The sequence below is a fragment of the Watersipora subatra genome, chromosome 3, assembly GCF_963576615.1.
Source record: "Watersipora subatra chromosome 3, tzWatSuba1.1, whole genome shotgun sequence".
Taxonomy (NCBI): domain Eukaryota; kingdom Metazoa; phylum Bryozoa; class Gymnolaemata; order Cheilostomatida; family Watersiporidae; genus Watersipora; species Watersipora subatra.
The window spans coordinates 30,590,186-30,616,753 of record NC_088710.1 but is presented as its reverse complement, the minus strand read 5'-3'; the positions used below and the strand labels follow the sequence as shown (position 1 = coordinate 30,616,753).

Below are 26,568 nucleotides of genomic sequence, written 5' to 3'. Positions count from 1 at the left end.
GTTTATGGTTTACTATATCTATAGTAAAAAGTATCATAGGCTGTATATGCGGTGATGTTCCTCATTAATGTACTTAATACACAAAATCTTGTTTTTAGAATCTGTTAGGTTAAAACAAAGTAATGCTTCTTTTTGCACTTGTTTGATTATTAATATGAAAACTCTGGAATGTACTTTGGGATTGGTTTTCTAGAACATTCTTTAGGGCTTATCTTTATTGTTCATCATTCCTTATTGTCTACTGCCTTCAGTGTATAAATTTTGTTTCATATCTGAGGGGCAAGAGGTTGGTATGCTGTTCAAAACTTCCTGCTAGTGTTTGTAGTCGATCTTGTTCTATCTTGTATCTTGATCTAGATAGACAGATATTATCCCACTACCAAACGAGCTGATGCGAAGTTTGGGAATTTTTATGATAAATGCATGTGCACACAGCTTACAAAAATTATTCATCAACAATGAGACGAACCCTGGTAATAAAATTTCATCAACAAATTTAACCATCGTTTTGTAGATTAGTTAAAGTATAATAACGATACAAAACACATATAGGCCTATATAAATATGTTACCAAGGATCTTATTATCTTATGTATCTTATTCTCGAAAATCTCTTAAAACTTACCCATCTGATCGGATTATACACAAATAGACAGATTTATTAGGACGAAAATCGTCACAAAATGCTTGAAAATCTTGGTTTAATAAAAGTTAAGACCAGAAATTGAAACGGCGGGCGACAGAGAATAGAACGATTAAGTCGTGTGCATTTCGCGAAAAAATAGCGTGCACATTTCACCAGTCTATGGCATTGTTTACTTGTAATCAAATTTATTCGAAGGTTTATGTAATAAACGTAGCCCGTTTGAGGTGTTGACCGATTTATAGGGACGAAATTGTGGTACACAGTTTATCAGCCTATGTTTTTTGTCCAATCACAAAGGTTTCATTTTTTAAAACGTTAACCAAAATTCTTTACAACTTATGTACAAGCTAGGGCCGAACTACAACGCCCCTTTATGACGAGAACATTTTTTATTTTGCTGCAGTTTGCATGAAACTTTCAGGCGTGTGAATGCTCATACTCGCTTTCTGATCGCTATCAAAACCATTCTACATTCAACGCAACCAACTTTCAAACTGTGTATAGTACACAGTAGCTTGCCATTTTACTTCTAATTTTGCATTTCAGAGTTATAATAAACATATTTCTTTATTGTTGTTGAATTACATACATTACAGTAGATTAGGCCTACAGCTTTATAACACTTTTATAACAGCTTTTATTTTGCTGCAGTTTGCAGAAATCTTCCAGACGCGTGAACGCTCATAGGTTTTCTATTATTGCTGTATTACTATATTAACAATATTGGTTATTCTAATAATATCAGTGCATTTTACTTCTAATATTGGCCAATATTGCATTTCTCCTATTGCAGGGGGGAAATATAAACATCTTTTCCTTTCATTTTTGCTGTTTGTTGTATATAATAACACTCACACCCAGCACACCCAGTACATTACAGCTACCATTGCAGTTATCCTGTTGCGCTGCAGTGCCATTTGACTGCTAATATTGCATTTCTCAACCATCAGTACCCTTTCTTTTTTTCTAATATCACTTTGGTCGTGGGCTGTATGACAGTGGAATTTCTAGTTATAGTAAAGATTGTGTAAACAATGGTTAAACATCATCATAGTTATCACAGCTCATGTAGCATGATCACTACTAGCGGTTAGAGGATCACACTAGGAGTCAGTTAGATAAGTTATTCTGATGAATCTCTATGAGTTGTTCAAAATGTTTGACTGATTATTTGTGTGACTACTACGTGATGAAAGTGAAATTTAATATTCATACAAATTTAATTATTGAATCTCTCAAGGTACTAAATTGTATTGTAGGCTTGCGGCAGGACTTGTATCTGGAAAAGTGGTTGTTTGGGATATTCTGGTATGTAATTGCATTAAGGCTGACATATTGTATGTTTACAGTTCAAAAGCTTTAGTTATGGGTAATTTAAACATACCATATGTGAAAATTGTAGGCTGGAAGAGAGTTAGCCATCCTCTACAACCATCAAGTTTCGATAAGTTTATTAAAATCTATTAACTTCCCTGGACAGTGCACCAAACTGATCAGCATTGACAAAGATGGTCTCATTACCATATCCTTTATTTACCTCTAACTTATGTTTTACTTTTGTTGCCATATTTCCCTTTAAATACCCTCCCTTCCCTTTAAATACCCTCCCTTCCCTTTAAATACCCTCCCTTCTCTTTAAATACCCTCCCTTCCCTTTAAATACCCTCCCTTCCCTTTCAATACCCTCCCTTCTCTTTAAATACCCTCCCTTCCCGTTAAATACCCTCCCTTCCCTTTCAATACCCTTCCTTCCCTTTAAATACCCTTCCTTCCCTTTAAATACCCTTCCTTCCCTTTAAATACCCTCCCTTCCCTTTAAATACCCTCCTTTCTGTTTAAGTACCCTCCCTTCCCTTTAAATACCCTCCCTTCCCTTTAAATACCCTCCCTTCCCTTTAAATACCCTCCCTTCCCTTTAAATACTCTCCCTTCCCTTTAAATACCCTCCCTTCCCTTTAAATACCCTCCCTTCCCTTTAAATACCCTCCCTTCCCTTTATATACCCTCCCTTCTCTTTAAAGACCCTCCCTTCTCTTTAAAAACCTTCCCTTCCTTTTAAATACCCTCCCTTCTCTTTAAATACCCTTCTTTCCCTTTAAATACCCTCCCTTCTCTTTAAATACCCTCCCTTTCCTTTAAATACCTTCCCTTTCCTTTAAATACCCTCCCTTCTCTTTAAATACCCTCCCTTCTCTTTAAATACCCTCCCTTTTCTTTAAATACCCTCCCTTCCCTTTAAATACCCTCCCTTCCCTATAAATACCCTCCCTTCCCTTTATATACCCTTCCTTCCCTTTAAATACTCCCCCTTCCCTTTAAATACCCTTCCTTCCCTTTATATACCCTTCCTTCCCTTTAAATACCCTTCCTTCTTTTTATATACCCTCCCTTCCCTTTAAATACTTTCCCTTAAATACCTTCTCTTACTAATCAGCTTTTTACAGCCCCACTCATAATTCACCGTGTACTTCTACCTTATCTTTCTCTTCAACCATCTTATTTCTTTAATCTATGCACTCATTATTTTTCCATGTTTACCTTTTATGTTATTTTCTACAAATAGGGGAGGAAGGAAGCAAAAAGGGAGAATTTTGTTTTCCCCCTTTACAAAAAATGAAAAAAAAACTTGAAGAAATGTTTATGGAAATCTTGATAGCAACATCACAGACGATCTAAAAATCATACTTGATTCATTCTGAAGTAGCAATTTATCTGTTTTTAAGTTTTAGACTGAACCCTTCTTTCTTTTCTTAAAGAATAGAGAAAGCATAATATTATTATGCTTTATTAGTTATCTTGAGGTGTTGACTGATGTTCTAAAAAAAGAATCAAGGAGATTGACCCACTAGAAGCTGAGATATAGCCAGCCAAACACAGGTCTACCTAATAAAGAATCAGAGGAAAACCCTTCGAAAATCCCGAAAACTGTGACGTATAAAATCGACTTAATGTTCATGTGCCGGAGTTGTGCACCCTTACCGCCGTTACGTATAATGATTGTTTTGGCTACGAAATGTGAAAAGCTTCTCGCGATAGTAAATAATTTACAGACTCGCTTTGGTTTCTCAGGAAAATCAAGCAAACATTGTGTGGTAAAGGCATTTGCCCACAACCCCTCGCCGTGATTTGTCAAAACAGAAGAGCATATTTTGACTATTGTGCTTCAAATTTTAACTCGATGTCCACGGATATGCTCCGAAGATCCTCTGTTCAACGAACGGCGCGTGTATAGTCTATATGCGACATCCGCGATTGCAAGTCGTTTAGAATAAGAAATGAGAATGTGAATTTTTGTTCATTCATCATTTTTCTATTGTGTATCTACTGCAGCATTTAGTTGATTTTCATGATTATCGTCACTATTAACAGACTGTAAGTTCACTACAGCCATAATCTTAAAAATAATAACTTGACCGTGCTGCTCTTGCTGTAAAAAAGAAAACGGATAACTTTTGATTTGATTTTTCTATTTATCTATTATCTTATCTATGATTATTTTTTATGATTAATATTATAATCATAATGCATATTATACAAAATAATAATATAACTGCGTATAGAATAAATGATGTAACTAATATAATTTGTAGAAAGTGATAGCAGAATGTTGCGAAATAATAGATGCGTGTAATTATTTTATTCTAAAACTAATCTACACGTCAGAGGGACTGGTTCGGAATTCTTAGAGCAATGATTGTTAGGCCCAATTTGATTGTTCTATACTTCCAGGGATTAAACCAATTAAAACGCCGTGATTGTTATAGGAGAGCGCATTAGTTGGCTTAATTGACCAATGGCACACAAGTCGATTTCATACGTCATATATTGATGACTACCAAAACACTTATGTTTTTTGGTAAACTTGTGTTTGGCTGGCTATATCTCAGCTTCTGGTTGGTCAATCTCCTTGGTTCTTTTTTTAGAACATCAGTCAACACCTCAAGATAAATAATAAAGCATAAAAATATTATGCTTTCTCTATTCTTTAACTAATGAAACTGGTTACAGTAAAGCTTCTATTTCAGATTTCTTAAACTTCTGAGTAAAATGTGAGCGAACACTTATTAAGTAACTGATAACATGATATCAAGTAACTGATAACGTGATATCAGGTAACTGATAACATGATATCAAGTAACTGATAACATGATATCAAGTAACTGATAACATGATATCAAGTAACTGATAACATGATATCAAGTAACTGATAACATGATATCAATTAACTGATAACACGATATCAAGTAACTGATAACACGATATCAAGTAACTGATAACACGATATCAAGTAACTGATAACATGGTATCAAGTAACTGATAACACGATATCAAGTAACTGATAACATGATATCAAGTAACTGATAACATGATATCAAGTAACTGATAACACGATATCATGTAACCGATAACATGATATCAAGTAACTGATAACATGGTATCAAGTAACTGATAACACGATATGATGTAACTGATAACATGGTATCATGTAACTGATAACATGATATCAAGTAACTGATAACATGATATCAAGTAACTGATAACACGATATGATGTAACCGATAACATGATATCAAGTAACTGATAATGTGGGAGGTGTTATCAGTTACATGATATCGTGTTATCAGTTACATGATATCATGTTATCAGTTACTTGATACCATGTTATCAGTTACTCAATATCGTGTTATCAGTTACATGGTATCGTGTTATCAGTTACTTGATATCGTCTTATCAGTTACTTGATATCATGTTATCAGTTACTTGATATCATGTTATCAGCTACTTGATATCATGTTATCAGTTACATGATATCGTGTTATCAGTTACATGATATTATGATATGAAATAAATGATATTTGAAGGATTTACTATGCTTTTTAATAGTTATTATGAATGAGAAAGCTGTGTGAATAAAAGACATCCTGAAATGAGTGAAAAAAAGGCTGTACTTAATCATTGGAAATAAAAATAAATATGACAACAAAAGTATAAATAAGTCATGTTGGTTTAGAGTTCACGTAGTTTAAGTTGGAACAGCTTTGGGTCTGTGGCATCATCTTTAGCATTATATTCTCTGTGGCATCATCTTTACCTTTGTATTCATTGTGACATCATCTTTACCTTTGTATTCATTGTGACATCACCTTTACCCTTGTATTCTCTGTGGCATCTACCTTTACCCTTGTATTTTCTGTGGCATCACCTTGTTTAGCCTTGTGTTCTCTGTGGCATCCACATATACCCTTGTATTCTCTGTGGCATCATATTTAGCCTTATATTCTCTGTGGTGTCATATTTACCCTTGCATTTTCTGTGGCATCATCTATAGCCTTATATTCTCTGTGGCATCACCTTTAGGCTTATATTCTCTGTGGCATCATTTTTAGCCTTGTATTGTCTGTGGCATCATCTTTACCCTTGTATTATTTGTGGCATCATCTTTACCCTTGTATTCTCTGTGGCGTCATCTTTGCCCTTGTATTCTCTTTCGCATCATCTTTAGCCTTATATTCTCTGTGGCATCACCTTTAGGCTTATATTCTCTGTGGCATCATTTTTAGCCTTGTATTGTCTGTGGCATCATCTTTACCCTTGTATTATCTGTGGCATCATATTTACCCTTGTATTCTCTGTGGCGTCATCTTTACCCTTGTATTCTCTTTCGCATCATCTTTAGCCTTATATTCTCTGTGGCATCATCTTTAGTCTTATATTCTCTGTGGCATCATCTTTAGCCTTATATTCTCTGTGGCATCACCTTTAGGCTTATATTCTCTGTGGCATCACCTTTAGCCTTCTATTTTCTGTGGCATCACCTTTACCCTTGTATTCTTTGTGGCATCATCTTTAGCCTTGTATTCTCTGTGGCATCATCTTTAGCCTTGTATTCTCTGTGGCATCATCTTTAGTCTTGTATTCTCTGTGGCATCACCTTTAGCCTTTTATTCTGGCATCACCATTAGCCTTGTATTCTCTGTGGCATCATCTTTAGCATTATATTCTCTGTGGAATCATCTTTAGCATTATATTCTCTGTGGCATCACCTTTAGCCTTGTATTCTCAGTGGCATCACCTTTACCCTTGTATTCTCTGTGGCATCACTTTTACCCTTGTATTTTCTCTGGCATCACCTTTAGCCTTGTATTCTCTATGGCCTCACTTTTACCCTTGTAATTTCTGTGGCATCACTTTTACCCTTTTATTTTCTGTGGCATCCCCTTTAGCCTTGTATTATCTGTGGCATCACCTTTACCTTTGTATTTTCTGTAGCATCACCTTTAGCCTTGTATTCTCTGTGGCATCACACTTAGCCTTGTATTCTCTGTGGAATCCACCTTTACCCTTGTATTCTCTGTGGCATCACCTTTAGCCTTGTATTCTCTGTGGCATCACTTTTACCCTTGTATTCTCTGTGACATCACTTTTACCCTTGTATTTTCTGTGGCATCACCTTTAGCCTTGTATTCTCTGTGGCATCACCTCTACCCTTGTACTTTCTGTGGCATCACCTTTAGCCTTGTATTCTCTGTGGCATCGCCTTTAGCCTTGTTTTCTCTGTGGCATCCACCTTTACCCTTGTGTTTTCTGTGGCATCACCTTTAGCCTTGTATTCGCTGTGGCATCCACCATCACCCTGGTATTTTCTGTGACGTCATCTTAAGCCTTGCATTCTCTGTGGCATCACATTTACCGTTGTACTCTCTGTGGCATCACCTTTACTCTTGTATTCTCTGTGGTACCACATTTAGCCTTGTATTGTCTGTGACATCACCTTTAGCCTCGTATTATCTGTGGCATTACCTTTGCCCTTGTATTCTCTGCGGCATCACCTTTACCCTTGTGTTCTCTGTTCCCATTTGGATTAGGCTACAGTTTCTTTTTGCTTGAATTAACCTTACAGGCCTTAGATTTAATTTAGTTTTCTATATTCGACAGTTTTCTTACAGTTCTATATAGTAGTTTTTAATGCTTTACATACTACATTCTGTACAAATTAGTAGAATTTAATATTCTGACAACATTATTGGTTTGAATATAGAAAATATTCATCTAATACTCATGACATTATAACTGTCTGTATCCTTTGCTTTGGGACTGTCGTCATCTTTCTGTTTGTTGCGACTTATTTGCTGTTTGGTGAACATTTCTTAACCACCACTACACATCTGGGACTTGGAAAGTAGAGAGATGCTGAAGTGTTTCATGCTGAGTGAAGATATATCTGTGAGGTTAGTGTATGACACCTTTTGAATGATGGCTTGTGTTTATCAAACAGGTCTAGCTTATTGCACTCACATTTGCCTCTACTTATAAGCTTTCAATTATTGTCCTTATTGGATACATGATTATCTAATAATTGACAGGATATATTCATTTGATTTCTGTCAGCAAAATAAATCTCTAAAGTTACTTGGCCAATTTTTATACCAAAACTATCTTTTCATGCAGATATTTAGTTTGCGCGATCAGCAGCCATTATCTTTTGCTAATGTAAAACATAGCATAGCCATTTTTAGGTTTTTCCAGTTTGTTTAGCGACAGCTATTGGCAAAATTTTTTAGATTTTTTAAACAAAGTAAATATATCTATTTATATGTTATTTATGAAAAAAAAATTTGAATTTGTAAACAAACTAATTTTTGCATGAGTCTAGAAAACAAAGTAATTATACAGCCAAACTTTAAAAGTTCTGTCCGGTACCGTTAATCTAATAATCACTCAAGAATATCTCCTTGCAATACCTTGAGTGTTACCTGACAATACCTTGAGTGTTACCTGGTAATACTTTAAGTGTTACCTTGTGATACCTTGAGTGTTACCTGGCAATACATTGAGTGTTCCCTGATGATACCTGGTGATACCTCAAGTGTCTCCTGTTTAAGTGTCTGCCAGCCGTGTCCTGAGTATCTTCTGATATTATCCTTGTTTGATCTTTGACAGGCGGAGAGTAAATGAAGGTATTGAAATGTTTATTTGTGGTCTGCTCCCATCCCAATGCTAACCATAAGGTCTGTGCTTGCTATCACTCAATTCAACGATTAGCTATGCAACGATGTGCTGTTATGGCATCATTTTGCCATGAGTGGCCAACGTAATCGTTGCTAGAGAGGATGTGATGGACTTTCAACAGGTTGAACTTTGACACCGATGATCGCAGCTGTTAGCACCTTGATTGGTTGCTTGTTGACTGCATCGGATCCGATTGCAACAGTTGTGAAGATTGGTGTCAATTCATATTCGCATGCATGGCGAAGAACTACGCTGGTGATGAATTACATAATCAGATAATTAAAAAGATGAAAAAGGGCCAGCGATATCAGGAATGCAATTTCACAACTTCTATTGGTTGTTGGTTAGCGGTCACCTACAGCTAATCGCTCTAGTGTGTGGGTACAACTTATCGTTGGTGATGATGTCAAAACAGCTAATCATTGCAGTCCATCATGTGGCTAAACATTGATTTGAGCGATAGTGTGCATGGGTCTTTAGAGTCCCTGTTCAACTTCTAACTCTAACTTAGTTTATAGATACAGTTACTTTGAAAACTCCTTTGTATTTCATCTGCACTTGTATTGACACAGTAATAAGTACACAGAATACAGCAATCCCTCCTGCTTCGCAAGAATAAGTTACTGACCCACGCGTGAAATCGAAATTTCCATGAAATGGAAAATAGATTTTTTCGAAGTACCAGCCATAGTTGCAATACTTCGGAACATAAACAGCTTTCTGAACTTTTGAAATCACTATATGTGTAACCTTTTACCTGTGGCATACATCGATAGTATGTTATATGTAGTAACAAAATTCTCTAGTGACAAATGAGAACACAACTTCGAAATATGGCTGGAGTGAAAATCAAAGAAATTAAGCGAATGCTAAAAGATCTTGAGCCAATCAGCATCCGGATTGCAAGATGTCCAAAATGGCTTATAGAAAATTCTCTGTAAAATTACGAGATTGTCAAATCTCATTCAATAATTGAATTCGATTGCAGCTGTTACTGAAAAATATTTTATTCTTATTGATGACATCAACCAGCTCATTGCTGTGGCACTGTACACCATATTTGTGCCTTAGCAGCGAGAAAAACTGCGTTACAGTGTATGCGTATACAAATCAAGGTCACGGAAAAACAATGATTCAGCAAAGCCGCCAAAGTTGAAGCCATAAAGTAGGATAGATTGCTTACTGTACGTCTGTCCTGATTGTCATTCATAGACTTATATTTTGTTTGTGCTACAAATTCATAAAATTCATATGTTTAAGACAGTCTTTCACACTTTCTGATTCCTTTGCCAATCGGTTTATTCTTGTATTTGTATTAATTCATCTGTTACTTTTCTATGAACTACTTTGTGGTACTCCCTGCCCCAAGGATATTCTGAGGCAGTAGTAACTTTAGTCGAAACACCAGATTTATTACAGGCTGATGTTGCACATACCTTGTCTAGAGTTTCCTGATGTTATAACTCTATTGTTTGGGCACTCAAAGCTGCAGCTCTGCCAGATGAGTTCCCACCAGCTTCAAGAGCCCTTCTCGACTCAAGATATTGGTAGAACTAATGCTAAAGGTTAGCCCAAGTCATCCTACCCACTGCTGAAGTATAAATGTACATGTAGTTACAAGTTGTATGATTGTCGTTTTTGTCTAGTTTTTAGTCATTTTAACAGAACTTCTGGCTTGCACAGCCAGACATAAAGAACAGCAGCATTTTAGAATATTCTAGAAGATGAATATAAGACCACTCTATTGGATATCACATTCTGATCTTTTTTACAATCGTAAGAGCCGTGTCAGTCTGTCTGTTTGAATCCAGGATTAAATGTTACCATAAAATAATGTTTTCTGTGGTAGTTGAACTAATAACTTACTGCGTAGTAGATGTACACTCTAACACTTCGCTAATCGATCATCTTCTGGCATTGTCAAATAATTATGTATACAATTACCGTCAAACCTCTAATTGAACGGCACCTCTATTTGACTGCCACTACATAAGAAAGGTTGAACATACAGCGCCACCCTCTAATTCAACGGTACCTCTATTTGACTGCCACTTATAGGAGAAAGGCTGAAAAATAGAGTGCCACCCTCTAATTGAGCACCACCTCCATTTGACCGCCAGTTTGACTTTCTTTGATCTTTATGAACCGATAATAGCAAGTGATCAATAAAAAAATGTCCACAAAATCATGTTAATAATGAATAGTTTACATTAATAACAATTAATTCTTTTGTTGTCCAACTCTAGAGCTTTTCTTTTTTTTCCATTAACACTTTGAAAGCAACACCATAGAATTAATTAATAACCTTATCAGGCTAATAGTAGTTTTTATTAACACGGTCTTGATACTTCGAAGTAAATAAAATTGAATTACATTAACGATGGTGTATGAATGACTAGTTTTAGGCTAAAAGTTATGCTTAACTCACATGCAGCTAAAAGTTTATCATACATGTGTTTGTACGAAAAGCAACGGGTAAAAGTTTTGTTCTGCTAAATAATTGTTTCAATGCTAATATCGACTAGTCCAGCAGTACAGAAGAAGATTTGAGGTCAGAAGACATTGTGGCAGGTATTGAACAACCAGAAAATGTTCATTCCATCGTAAACAACAATCAGAACGCAGCTGGACGAACAACGATGCAAATATTTTTGTTTTAAAACTGTCAACTTTTGTTTCTGCATGTATTATAAGTATGGTTCATATATGTTACTTGTTCACGAATATATATTCGTATAATTTAGTAGATTATTGTAACATAACTTATAAATTGGCGGATGTATAGCATATTATTCGATAGCATCCTTTGCGGTAATCTGATCTTGCAATTGACAGACACCCATAACTCCTGTTCTTTTGCATATAAAAAACCAGTTTTGGCTGCAACCTGTAGCAAGCATATCAATGAGTGCAATGAGCTTTTATGCAACATTGTTGAACATAGATGTAAAATAATGTGTTTTCAAATTTAAAATAAAATGAAAATTTTAATCTCCAACAAATTGCAAAGAAGGGCCCAGGCTATAATATCAGTGGAGGTTAATTGCAGGCAATAGCATATCAATTGGTAGAGATATTTCTCGGTTTTTCAATGCATGTTTATTAAGAGAGCTTTGACAGGTCAGAGGAAAGTTAGCAGATTTATTGCATCTAAAAGGGCTAATATCATTCACCCAAAAAGAGAGGGCAAAATATAGGTGACATTTGCTTTGCCGGTAAATGGGCTAAATCTATCTTCCCAAAATTTAGACGTGTCGTTTAAAAAATACAGCGGCAACTTCTATTTGAACGCCACCTCCATTTGACCGCCACTATAGAGAACAGGTTGAAGAATAAAGGGCCATGGCGTTCAATTAAAGGTTTTACAATATTGCTTGTGCTTTATCACAGAAAAAGTGAACAGAGGTAGTATAGACGCAGATTAACCAAAATACTATTTATTGATGATGTTTCATGGTACGCTAGACTGCCGGGGTAATTATCATCATAATTCAGGCAAACTAAACGATCAAAACTAAAAGGAACTAATGAAGTCAGAAGTACCACTTTATCACTAGTGGTACGTGTCAGTACCACTTTATCATTGATACAAACAGTGATGAGGTGGTACATCTCAGTACCGCTTTACCACTGGTACAATCAGTGATGAAGCGGTATATCTCAGTACCAGTGGTAAACCAGTGGTACACTCAAGGACTGAGTGCATTATAATTCATTGCCAAGTTGTTCTCTATACATTGCCAGCACTGCTGCTTTCTCTACCTATGCTAGCTGTCTTTGTTTGTAGGTTAACCGAGGTTGTTACTCTCTGCATTGTTGTCTTAGTTGCTACCATTTTTGAGCTATAAACTTTCCGTATGCATTCTAATGCTGTAGGAAGCACATGTGTGTAAGTTGTGTGTAATGGATATTGTGTCATATTCTGCTATTCACTAATGAGTGGTTTTCCATTACATGTATATATAGATGATGTTGTGAAGCTTCTGGAATCTTCTGAACATGTTGTGTGCATCTCTGGCCATGCTGTAGGTAAGAACCATATGACTTGTTATGCACTGCATTACCAGCATTACCAGTTGATCGCCTCCAAATGTTGCCATCTTGGTGGCAGATGGCTTAAAACTAGCCTGGGCATTGCTCTCTTGGGGGTTGGGGGGAGAAAGAGAGTCTGGGACACATAGCAACACCCGGGGAAGACAACTCTAAAAGTCGACTTCTGCAGTTGGCAATATCACAATCGTTATTTCCGAAGGAGTATCATGTGACGGTCTTACTTATGATCTACGCGAGTATTATGTATTATTTTTAATCTGAATTGGCAGCAAACAAACGCTGGTTGGCAAGTATTAATTGTTGGTTGCATAATAAATCAATCGCGGGAGTTATATTATTTCACATGTTTAATTATGTTTTGATTTAATTATAATAAAAAATTAAATCATTAAATAAAAATTTTCACAATAACAATACAAACATAGCAAATGAATAGCAATATAACAACAAAAATGAATCGCACGCTGCTAGTAAAGAGAATTTTATCTAGTAAAAAGTAATCTCAGTTTTATTTTACTCGCCAGTATTATGATTACTCGCGACAATTATTATGAACAACTCGGACCTACCACTGCAAAATGGTGCAAGCTGAAAGCAAATAATCTTTCCTAAGCCAGTAGGAAGTATAAAACTAAAACCAAACTATAAATTGATCAAAACCTGTGATAATATGTTGTAAAGCTTGAGACTGTTCTGGTCTCAGTGTGACTATGCCTAGCGTTAATAGCTGACTTTTTAAACGCTCTATATTTTTATCAGTATCTGAAATGAAACTGCAAATGTAAAAACGCAAGAGAATAGTTACCTATGGTTCTTATCGTTTTGTTACTAAACGGGGTATTACTATACTAGCCTGGGCATGGCTCTCGTGGGGATTGAGAGAGAGCCTGGGACACATAGCAACACGCGGGGAAGACAACTCTAAAAGTCGACTTCTGAAGTCGCTAATATCACCATCGTTATTTCCGAAGGAGTATCGTGTGACGGTCTTATTTATGATCTACGCGAGTATTATGTATTATTGTTAATCTGAATTGGCAGCAAACAAACGCTGGTTAGTAAGTATGAAATGTTGGTTGCATAATAAATCAATCACAAAAGTTATATTATTTCATATGTTCAATTCATTATATTTTAATATGATTAAATAAAAAATTAAATCAATTGAATAAAAAAATTCACAATAACAATACAAACATAGCAAACGAATAGCAATAGAACAACAAAAATGAATCGCACGCTGCTAGTAAAGAAAAGTTTGTCTAGTAAAAAGTAATCTCAGTTTTATTTTACTCACGAGTATTATGATTACTCGCGACAGTTATTATGAACAACTCGGACCTAACACTGCAAAACGGTGCCATCTGAAAGCAAATACTCTTTTCCAAAGCCAGTAGGAAGAACTATAAATTGGTCAAAACCTGCGATAATATGTTGTAAAGCTTGAAACTGTTCTGGTCTCAGTGTGACAATGCCTAGCTTTGATAGTAATTTTTGAATCGCTCCATTTTGTATCAGTATAGGAAATGAAACTGCTAACGTGAAAACGCAAGAGAATAGTAACCTATGGTTCTTATCGTTTTATTATCAAACGGGGTGTTACGTAACCACCCAGTCTATCAAAAATACAGGGCTTTTTACTAGATCAAGTCACGTGACCGTGACACTAGGCTTTTAAACGCGCCACATCTAATACATCGTGAGATCCGAATCTAACGACACGCTTCCATTAGTATCAGTCTGAGCGTCATATGTAACATATGTCGCTAGTTTTGCAGAAGTTATCTTACCTTTTTTTCGCTATGTGTCCCAGGCTCTCTCTCCCAATCCCCCACGAGAGCCATGCCCAGGCTAGGGTATTACGTAACCACCCGGCCTATCAAAAACATAGGGCTTTTTACTAAATTAAGTCACATGACCGTGACGATAGGCTTTTAAACGCACCATATCTAATACATCGGGAGATCTGAATCTATCGACACGCTTCCATTAGTATCAGTCAAATGAGCGTCATATGTAACATATGTCACTTGTTTTGCAGAAGTTATCTTACCTTTTTTTTGCTATGTGTCCCAGGCTCTCTTTCTCCCCCCAGCCCCCAAGAGAGCCATGCCCAGGCTAGCTTGAAACATTTTATACTGCTTTTTGCCTTTATATCCCTGTTTCTACTTAATTATCATAAAGTTTTGCAGGGAGTTTTTTTACACGATAAAAGGTCAAGTTTTTATGATGAGTCAAAGGTCAAGTCTTTATGATAATGAGTCTAAGGTCAACTCTTTATGATAATGAGTCTGAGATCAAGTCTTTATGATAATGAGTCTAATGTCAAGTCTTTATGATAATGACTCTAAGGTCAAGGCTTTATGATGATAAATTTAAGGTCAATTCTTTATGATGAGTCTAAGGTCAAGTCTTCATCATAATGAGTCTAAGGTCAAGTCTTTATGATAATGACTTTAAGGTCAAGGCTTTATGATGATGAGTCTAAGGTCAAGTCTTTATGATATTGACTCTAAGGTCAAGGCTTTATGATGATAAATTTAAGGTCAATTCTTTATGATGAGTCTAAGGTCAAGTCTTCATCATAATGAGTCTAAGGTCAAGTCTTTATGATAATGACTTTAAGGTCAAGGCTTTATCATAATGAGTCTAAGGTCAAGTCTTTATCATAATGAGTCTAAGGTCAAGTCTTTATCATAATGAGTCTAAGGTCAAGTCTTTATGATAATGAATCTGAGGTCAAGTCTTTATGATAATGAATCTAAAGTCAAGTCTTTATCATAATGAGACTTTATTATTTAATACTAACTACTCTCCTTTTTCCTTTATAAATTTATTATCATTCATCAACAAGAGTTATTTCATTGTAGAATTTCACTTGGTTTCTATTCTGTTCTTAATCTACTTCAACTTGTATGATTCATTTCTTTTTGATAAAAAACAGTGAAAGAGCTTTTAAATGCATTTTCTAAATATAAGGTACTAATACGATGCTGATTGCACTTATTTTATATACAGTAGTAGTTCATTTATCATGCTCTGGTTGGTCAAATCCATTCACTGGTTGCTGCAGTTGTTTATCACAAGTCATTGATTTCTTGTAAAGTAGTTGGTGCTCTGCGGTTCTATGATATAGAATATACTTATATTCCATCCATTATACAATACATTCCATATATTGTGACCATTGTTAATTATTTTGCTACCAAGTTGATTTCTTTACAGGGACATGAATAAATATGTCATTAAATAAGTTTTATAACTTTCAAGCCACCTAGTCTATCAAAATGTTTTGAAACCAAATTGATAAGTATCAAATTTTACATCAGCTTATGCCATAAAGCTTCCACAATTATTGCACTGTTGCGGAATGAGCTTCGTCACTTTTTTGACTATTTTAATACAACCATGATCACATCCACGTCAGACAATTGACCAACATTATTACAGCTTACAGCATTATTATTACTTCTAAAATAAAACTACTCTCACAAAATTATTGTTCAATAAAAATCACCGAAAGCCTTTAAACCTAAAATTTTTGAAACCTTTGTAGCTGTAATGCGTCTTACGTGAATGATCATTGCCAAAAAAAAATTGCAATGGAGAATAAAGTTTTTGCAAAGCGAAACTACACCCGGGATGGGTTGAAAACATATTTTCTATTGGCCTAATGCATGCCGATGAGTGTTTAATTTTGTTCGAGCACGAATACGATAGTCTAATTAATCAACTACTCACTAATCAGAAAGGTTTTGTATGAAGCCTACTAAAGTCGCACCATGCGCATCTTGGCCATACGCAAACACCCTGCCAAGTTGTACTACGCTGCTTGTGGTAGTGAAGGAGTTGAACAACTGATAAATGATTAATATTTACTACTAGTGTAATAATGTTGATAGTTGATAGTGTTCATAATGTACACATTCTTATCAGCTGTATTTGAAGCAATGACGGTTAGTGGCTGTTTGTTTTATAGACATATATGAGAAGCGATGGGATACCAATGGTAGACTTACACTACAGCATGTAGATATTCTAGTTCGACCTGATGAGAAGTCACTCTTCTGTTCTGCTACCAGACTATCAGGTGTTTGTTACACACTTTTGTTTTACACCATCTTCCTCCACTCTCCAGATTATATAGCCTTGTTTGAAAACACAGAAACGCAGGTAAAGCGATAGAGTTGAACATTTTACAGATATTTGTTTCCTACTGATGCTGTTTCTCTCCGGTGCTGTTCCTTCTTCATACTTTCCATTCTATTAAATAATCCATAACCTTGCCAATATCTTATCTCTACTTCATATTCATTTGATAATCTATCTTCGCTCTTAACTCTATTTCGTCTGAATTGTTTTTAGAGGATAAGTTTGCAGTCGGGACACTATCAGGGGAAGTGTTAGTATGTAAAATTAATCACAGGATGGAACCAACCGAATATCCTGCCTTCCTCTCAGATTCTCCTGTAAACTGCCTTTTGAAGCTGCATGGCGTAAGTCATTTCTTACCTTTATTTTTGTGTTTTATTGTTTGCTGAGTTAGTTGCGTGTGACCCTCACTTAACAAGGTCATTGTTTTGTAAAGTGAACTAGATGGTGAGGTAAACAAATGACGAGAACCCGCTGACTACATTTGGTAGATTAATAAGCTAATCAGCAACACAGTGGTGATTATATTGCTGACATATTACCATTGAGTGTAGTAGCAGCAGGCCTGTTCAAACAGAGTAACACCCTGATTGGTTTGTTTCTTGCTCTTATAATCTTGCTATTTCCGGTTACACGCACATGGAAATCCCAATTTCATTCCAGTAAATATATCGGTTGATTTTTGTTTACTGCAAGCGCAAGCTCCGTTCTGTGTCTATGTCTCTATGTATGATTTACGTCAAGCTTTCAAACCTCTTACAATGTTTCTTGTATGGAAGTTCAGTGTTGATCACATGAGGACATCTCAGCATTCTTCTGACATTCAACTAGTCTAATTGTTGATGTGAGCCATATACGTTTAAAACATGATAGTGTTACTTTTTCACCATAAGAACTGACTGGAACGGAGGAGCGAGTTTTGACTTGTCTGATGAGTAGTTTGAAATTAGTTCTGTTATAAAGCTTTTCTATTTATTTTACTCATGACTGGTATCTAATTGTCCAAAACATGTTCATAGAATAATCTCTATAAAACCCTTTTGGAAGGTGTAACCTACTCTTGAGCGGAAACTGGTAGAGCAGGAGTCAGGCCAATTCCATTGTGTACATAAGTTGTATAGGGAAGATTTATTGTTCCATCAGTGTCTCAGTTGTGTTCTATACCAAGCTTGCTCAACCGTTGGTACCTGTATTGTTGTACTTGATTTCTTTGGTTGTGTCTGGCAAGCTGGCTGGCATGGGATGGATCGCTGTCTGAGCATTAATTAGAGTTCCTATGTTTGCACAGGACTTGCTGCTGGTTGCCTATGAGAAAAGCATCCACGTCGTCTCCTTGCTATCTGGAAAGTGTGAATATGCACAGACATTCTCTTCCTCCCTTGGCCTTGTATACTATGTTCCAACAAGGTATCATTGAGTTTCTGTCTAGTCTTAACTCTTCAAAGTCAGCAAGCTGACTTTCTGACATTTCACAGTTCATTTGCTTGTTGCATGGCAACCACTAACAGTAGCTAAATAGTTTTTTTAGCTGTATTTCCACAAAATTCTCTACAAGATACAACCTATTTGAAACCCTATATTGTCAAAGTGAGTGTTTTTTATTTTTCCAAAGTCGGTAATCAAAAACGAAGGCAAAATTTCTGGAGCCAAGTATCCCATTTAATTTTTTTCATTGCTATGACATGATCAACACAATAGACGTGAATTTTATTATGTAAAATCTCTAGGAGTTTATGATTCTGTTTCAACCAATCAAAAGCGTTGAGTTTTTTTCATATAGTCTACAAATAGCCCAAGTCAACGTTTTTATTTTGTCCAAACTATAAAGAACTTCCCAATTTTAAGCTTCAAAGAACACAAAAGAGTATTAATCACACAACTTCTACAATCCTAATTATAACTCTTCTTGTTGCTTGATGTAAACATGTCCTCTGCAGTGCAAAATAATAAAGCTATCGTGATGAAAAGGTTTCAGTGCTGCTCACTATGATGGTAACGACAAATATAAGAGGTTACAGGTCACAAAACATGTGTAACACTACATTTTTGTTCTTATACCAATAATTTCCTGCACTTTAGGTGCGATTTGTAAATTATTTCTTCAAGTATTTTTTCCTATTTTTATAGAATGAAAAATTCAGTAAAGCTAGCTATTTCATGTATCATAACGAAGGACATTTTGTTTTGAATAAGATGCAGTTTTCAGTTTGAAAAAATACCAACTACTTCTCAAGGTGTGAAAGATTATATATGGCGATGTCAGCTTTTACAATTTAAAAAAAATTCATTCCGACTTGGTGAGTTAAGATGACCTAGTCATATAACATACTACCAGATGACCGTAGGGTGTGAACTTCCAGTATTTTCACTTTTTCAATAGGTTTGTATATCGCCTGATGAACCTGATAGCCAAATACAACACTTCGTTTATATTGTTTAGTATTTGCTTTTACCAGAACTTACATGCTGCAGTATACCCATAGTATGTAACTTACATGCTACAGTACACCCATAGTATGTAACTTACATGCTGCAGTATACCCATAGTATGTAACTTACATGCTACAGTACACCCATAGTATGTAACTTACATGCTGCAGTACACCCATAGTATGTAACTTACCATCTAAAATTATCAAACTTCCATAAGAGCAGCGCGATGGCTCAAAAATCAAAAATATGCTGCCGTATATCCCAGCATATATGTCAATTCTAGAATGCAAAATGTTTTTTACCAAACTTATGGGTCAAGCTGATACGTGCATAACTCTGATTGAAAGCAAAGCAAATCACATTATGTTAACTTAATTTCAACAATTAAAACTTGAACAACGCTAAGCACCTGGCTAGTAGCCTTTTACTTGCAGTTTGTATTATACAGTAGAGATGGCACTTCAAGTAAAGTCTCTTGTGCAGGTTAATGGAAAAATAAATACAATGGAACCGGTGCATGTAGTCTTATTCTGTCTAGCTTTTGTTCTCACGGTAAGAGCGGGTAATGTGCGCAGCCGTGCGAAGTAGCACTTGTTTGGTAATAGTAGGCTATGATGACAATAACATTCCTGGTTGGTCATACACGTAATCGCTAGCATTGCATAAATAGTATCGCTAGTACAGATCTTACCAGATAATTATATGATTTACCCATGAATTGAAAATAATGTCTTACACTGCTTCTTCAATAATAATTACCACTATCATTAACACCTGCTATCCAATAGATTTTTTACTGAGAAAATTAAGTATTCGGAAAAAAAAACAAATATTTGACATTGGATAGGCCTATAAGTTGTCATTACATTTGACCAAATTAATTAGCATAAAATTTTACATCATCTGATGTCATAAAAAGGTAAAAAATGTGCTACAGAATGAGTTTAGACACGTTCATGTTCTCTTCATACTACTATGGTTGACAAGTTGAGCATATCCGAGTTACATGAGTTACCGCTATTATAATAGCTTAGTACATGTAGCTTATGGCATTATTATTACTGTTAAAATAAATACTCACTGTCGCTACTGCTATTGCCCAATAGATGATCATCAGAAGTCTATTGATCTACAATTTGTGAAACCTATGTGGCTGTAATGCATCTGATCATCGCGAAGAACAAATAGCTATAAAAATGTGTTTTTGAAAAGTGAAACTAAAGTCAACGTGAGAAGCAAACATGTTTTTCATTGGCTAACTGCAAAAAGATGATTGTTTCCTTTCAATTAAGCGAAGGCATGATAGGCTTATTATGCCACTACTCACCAATCAGAAACATTTTGTACTAAGCCTACAAAAGTCCATTTCCGCAATTTTTTATGCTTTGATAGGTACATACGGCGTGTTACGATTTATATGATCGGCTCATCTGCAAATTCTTATAAGTTCCCTCTTTCAGGGCTGTTTTTTCTAAGGTCGGCTTATATATGGGGATTTATGGTAAGTGTTCGGCACAATCATCAGCATCTCTAGAGTCCTGAATAATTCTGACAGAATACCAAAGCTCAGTCACCTGAGCATGGGCCAGACCTAAACAGTCCTAATGTTCAATATGCTATCCTGGTGTTTTTATAGTCACTTGCTGATCACACAGAATAAAGGCAGCTGCAAGCTGCTCACATGGGATGTGAATGTTCTGGAGGAAGAGGGTAGAAACAGGTCAAATGAATCACTATGTACTCTCCACTGTGAGGGAGCTCTTCTAGCTCACACTTCCACGGTTAAGGTGGGTGTTGGTGATAGATCAGGTCATTTATAAGTGTTAGTAATTTTTATTAGCCACAACCTGTAACATGCAGTGTGTTTCTTAGCATTTAGAATAGTTCTGGCCATTAGTACCAAGCAATTTTGAGATATAGTTACTGAAGTCAATGTTTTGATGGATGCTGATTACAGGTCTAAATTTTAGTGATAGGAGTTGAACTGCAGCTTTTTTTAAGATACTGTAAAACCTCTATTTGAACGCCGTGGCTCTTTATTTTGCAACCATTCTTTTATAGTGGCGATTTATTCCAGGTGATGTTCAATTAGAGGGTGGTGATGTATTTTTCGACTAGCTAGTCAGAATTTTGGTAAGACCAGTTTGACCCTTCTACAGGTGATGCGATGTTAATGTAACCTATATTTTGCACATTCCTTCAGGCGGAGTGACATTAATCCCATCGGCCTCAGCATTTTTGCTAAACCATAAACATCGAAGTTCCAGACCGAGTTAAACAAGGAACTGCTTTATGTATAAAAATATAAGCCGGATACAGTTATTAATTATTTTTCATGGTGCTTTCAAAGTTTTAAAGAAAATACTAAAGCTTTAGAGTTAGCAACTGGACATAAAATTTAAAAAATTTAAATGTTTTCAATGTTTTAATGTTAGAATACGCCATAACAATGGCTACAATTACGGTGTTCCTGAAGAGTATTCTCATCATTCATCAAAATGCTTTAAAATCTTCAGGTCAGATTATAAACCACATTATGAATGAATTTGAAACAATATCTCAGATTTAGACCATAATGATTTCGAATCAGAGTGCAGCTCTGATGATTGTGATAATTGATCTTCTCAGATACACCTTCACTGAAATCATGCACAACATCAAAAACAAAATAGTTAATTGTTATTGGTGTCACTCTATTGATATGATCTTGTGGACATTTTTTTACTGATGACTTTCTACTATGGGTTTGTGAAGATCACAAAATTTCAAAAAGGCAGTCAAATAGAGGTAATGCTCTATTTAAAGATGATGCTCTATTTTTAACCCTCTTCCTATAGTGGGGTTCTATTAAAAGTAGCGTTCGAAGAAAGCCGGTGTTCAAGTAGAGGTGTTGATGTTCGTTGATTGTTAATCAATTCAGACATATGGTAGACCTTTTTGTGTTGCAAATCATTGATTCTTGGACTGTTGTTTGCTGCTGGGTTGTGTGGGTAGGGTATTCGCTGTGAGAGTATGATTTGAGTTGCAAGGGTATGATATGAGTTGCAAGGGTATGATATGTGTTGCAAGGGTATGATATGAGTTGCAAGGGTATGATATGAGTTGCAAGGGTATGTTATGAGTTGCAAGGGTATGATATGCGTTGCAAGGGTATGTTATGAGTTGAAAAAGTATGATATGAGTTGCAAGGGTATAATATGAGTTGCAAGGGTAGGGTATGAGTTGCAAGGGTATGATAGGAGTTGTAAGGGTATGATATGAGTTGCAAGGGTATGTTATGAGTTGCAAGGGTATGATATGGGTTGCAAGGGTATGGTATGAGTTGCAAGGGTATGATTTGGGTTGCAAGGGTATGATATGAGTTGCAAGGGTATGATATGAGTTGAAAGGGTATGATATGAGTTGCAAGGGTATGTTATGAGTTGAAAGGGTATGATATGAGTTGCAAGGGTATGATATGAGTTGAAAGGGTGTGATATGAGTTGCAAGGGTATCATATGAATTGCAAGGGTACGGTATGAGTTGCAAGGGTATCATATGAGTTGCAACGATTTGATATGAGTTGCAAGGGTATGACACGAGTTGCATGGCTAGGGTATGAGTTGTAAGAGGATATGAGTTGAAAGGGTATGATATGAATTGTAGGAGTAAGATATGAATTGTACGATATGAGTTTTATAAGTGTGATTTGGTCTGTAGAAGTAGCATTTGGGCACAGTAAGGTACAGCAGAGGCTCCTACAACGTAAATAATCTGTTCCAGAAAGTTTTATGTTAAAGGCAGTTTATGTTACAATTACATTAAAATACATGTGAATTACCTACCTAATTCATTCCAGGATCGTTACGAAGTGATTTGATCTTTCATGAATGAAAAAAACTACCTTAATTTTTAAATTTATTACTACAGTAACTAGTATTTTTGGTTTGTGTTGACAAATTTTCTTATTTTTATTTCATCAATTTTGTTCAGTTTTTGGTCCAATATTGCGGTAATTTTACAATAAGTTAAAAGGAGTGCACACCTACAACGCCAATTTACAACACTTGTTCATTTTTTGCAGACTGCGAAGTTTATCCTGCGATAGAAAAATAAGAAAAAATATTTTATACGTCTACACTAAAGCAAAACAAAAATATATTTCACTCTAAATAGAGCAGTGACTATCTGCCCGTCTGTCTATTCGTCACCAGGGTTTAAGGTTATGCTACAAGATAACTTTTGCCGATTCTCCAACTCGTGATAGGATTAGTAGCGCGACACTCTAACATCTGCATCGATCGATCGTCTCAATTATTGCTGAAGATTATAAGATTATAACGCCTACTGATTCTCTGTGCTTTATCGACCATCTGATGGACCAGACAGCTATGGCACTTGTATATATAATAGAGACATCGTTGTTTTCTTTCTCTCAAGTGCGGAATGAAAGAAAGCAATATTTTTGTGAAAAATTTTGCCGACTTAACAGGTCATGTGATAAGGAATTTTTACGAAGTTTTAAGCAAAAACTTTGCATAAATGTTTTACGTTATCTGGAATTGTCAGCTGTACATCCAAGAGTTGTCTTCTTTCCTTTTTTGTTATCGTATAATCGACAATTCCATTTTTTTCTCATAGGGTGTGGAATTGTGCTGCCATGGCCTGATAACTTACTCAGATGATTCTCTAGTCATTATTTGGAAGGTAAGAAATATTTATTGCTTATTATCTGCTCAGTTCACTTAATAAATATTTAATTAAATATGAACTTTAGTAGATTTTATCGAAAAGTATCAGTATTTCTATCATATGCAATTGTTTTTAATGCTGAGGTGATCTGACTGTCAGGATGTTTCAAGATTAAAATTGACAAAACTTGATTACAATTAAAACACATTTCACATGTATTTTTCACCCAGGTGTTTGAACCGCAATAAAGTTTTGTCTATTTTGATCTGGAAACATGCTGGCCGTCGGATCACCGCAATTAACTAAGAGCTACGTACTTCACCATCAAGTACTACAACTAAGTACTATGTACTTCATCATCAAGTACTACAACTAATAAAGTGCTGCATACTTCACCATGAAGTACTGCAACTAACTGAGTACTACATACTTCACCATCAAGTACTACAGCCAACAAAGTACTACATACTTCACCATCAAGTACTGCAACTAAATGAGTACTACATACTTCACCATCAAGTACTACAACTAACAAAGTACTACATACTTCACCATCAAGTACTACAACTAACAAAGTACTACGTACTTCACCATCAAGTACTACGGCTAACAAAGTACTTTAGTCATGGTTCTCATTTGATAATTGTCACTTGGATTGGTTTGATTGCGAAATAAATCTTGGTTTCTGCATGACAATGTTGTAAGGAAATTATTTATGATATCATTAAACAGATTGTACACCTCAAGCTTGAATCTTGAGTTCCTTAGGTTTTTACATGCACTGATTATGTTTCGTAAGTTAATTCATGAGCTACTGAAAAATGATGAACATTACATCTTACTAGCTAGTTTCCTAAATTTTATTAATTTACTTTGTGACATTCAGTTGTAACTTCCTTCTTAACTGTGCCTCCTTCCACTTGTCATCAACTGCCACTTGTCATCAACTGCCACTTGTCATCAACTGCCACTTGTCATCAACTGCCACTCTTATAAATTTTGTTACAGAACAAAGATGAGGAGATGATCAGGCTACTCACTGCCATCAACCAGACCAGCACCATCTCCTAGCTCATTTCTTGCTAAAGTAGTTATATTCATATTTTAACAATTTTACAATCAATATGGTGCTTTTTCCAAACAGTTGAGTTTTTCTATAAATTTCAACTTTTTGATTTTAGAAAAAATGTCAAACAGTTGTTTGTACTTAATTATATAATTTTTTGAGATTTTACAGCCCTCAATAATTCTGGTGTATTTGATGAGTGTATGTCTAATCTAATGTTCTGTTTGAATTACGACCTGCCATTATACGTATACACATGTTAACAAACTGGGCACAACATGGTTTCCAGCCTATTTTTCATAAATCGTCTGAATATGACACACCGAATAATACCACATCGAGAATACACACCTATTCAATGTTAATCATAATAATCATATAATTTTCTGGATCCAGATCCCCTCCTGAGCCATTGTACGCACCAGAACTAGAACTTGACACTGGTCTGTATCTAAAACTACAAATGGACCTCAATAAACCTCATAGTCCCCATATTGGATGGTTTGCTAATTCTGCCATATATTGTCACCCGAACATTCCTTGCACCTTGAGCGCTTATGGGTTACTCGCCTTCTACTTGCATCCCATTTCTTGTTGGTATAACATTCCCAACCTGTTGCTCATGCCTGGATTACTTGCCAATTACTGGCTCCACGTTCCCAAGTGGCATCGCATTCTCAACCTATTGTTTGTCCCTCGAAAGAAAGGTTTTAGTTCTGGTACCTCTGAGAGTAACTGGTGGCTGGCCCTCCATCCTCCATCCATGTCACAGCCACCAGACAAATCAGGGTATAACTCAAAAAAGTTTCTTTTGTTTATCTGGATCTCGCTGCACCCTAACATAGTAACTATAAGGAGAGGTATTCTTATTCAGCACGGTACCCTCAGTTCCAATGTCAGTAGGAGCCCTAACGTGTACAACCTGCCCCAGTAAAATTTTCATGAGTTGTTTTGCCCTATACTTCCTATTACAATCAAATTTACTTTCATGTGTTCTCTGGTATCTTTGAACTGATCATAGTCTACATCCCTCTTATAAGGTATGCATAAGGCTGACCTTATTGGTCGGTCAAACGTGAGTTTACTAGGGGAATATCCTCACGGCAATGGAGTTGTTCTACAGGCTGACAACCTGACGTCTTCATTGTGGGTCTTGTACCATATGATAAATCCGGCATAAATATTTTCTGCCTATGACACCATGATAGATTCTACAGGTCAGTTACCAATAAGAAAAGTCAAGAAGACCTAGAGGCTTGATAATTCTGTATATATAGCCTTTGCATCATATGACATCCTAATCTGGTACCCGGCGAGTCACACACAGCTTCGAAGCCCATAAAATGCATGGACGCATATATAACACGATAGTTTATCATACAAACATTAGTAACTATGACTACACCAACAACAGATGATAGAAAGTTACGCAGCTGTCATGAGTGATGATGAGAGGCATCGTCAAGCTCACACCAACCCAGTAACTCTACGGCGCATCTATTGGTAAGCTACGCTGTCTAACTTTGAAAGTGGAATAA

General features: G+C 35.9%; 1 protein-coding gene across 2 annotated transcripts in view; it reads left to right on the top strand.

Annotated features, from left to right (window-relative positions):
* LOC137391850 (WD repeat-containing protein 41-like) overlaps positions 1-25,421 on the top strand; it is a 47,409-nt gene extending 21,988 nt beyond the window's left edge. Inside the window, exons 5-15 of one of the 2 annotated variants that reach the window (XM_068078394.1) lie at positions 1,905-1,953; positions 2,048-2,169; positions 7,812-7,874; positions 10,075-10,220; positions 12,622-12,684; positions 16,688-16,798; positions 17,074-17,204; positions 18,149-18,267; positions 20,930-21,080; positions 23,914-23,979; positions 24,973-25,421. In XM_068078394.1, coding sequence (XP_067934495.1) covers positions 1,905-1,953; positions 2,048-2,169; positions 7,812-7,874; positions 10,075-10,220; positions 12,622-12,684; positions 16,688-16,798; positions 17,074-17,204; positions 18,149-18,267; positions 20,930-21,080; positions 23,914-23,979; positions 24,973-25,035 — 1,084 coding nt within the window. In that variant the 3' untranslated portion in view covers positions 25,036-25,421. Of the gene's footprint in view, positions 1-1,904; positions 1,954-2,047; positions 2,170-7,811; positions 7,875-10,074; positions 10,221-12,621; positions 12,685-16,687; positions 16,801-17,073; positions 17,205-18,148; positions 18,268-20,929; positions 21,081-23,913; positions 23,980-24,972 lie in introns of both variants that reach the window. The other variant, XM_068078393.1, reaches the window with a different exon arrangement.
* Positions 25,422-26,568: the final 1,147 nt, after the last annotated feature.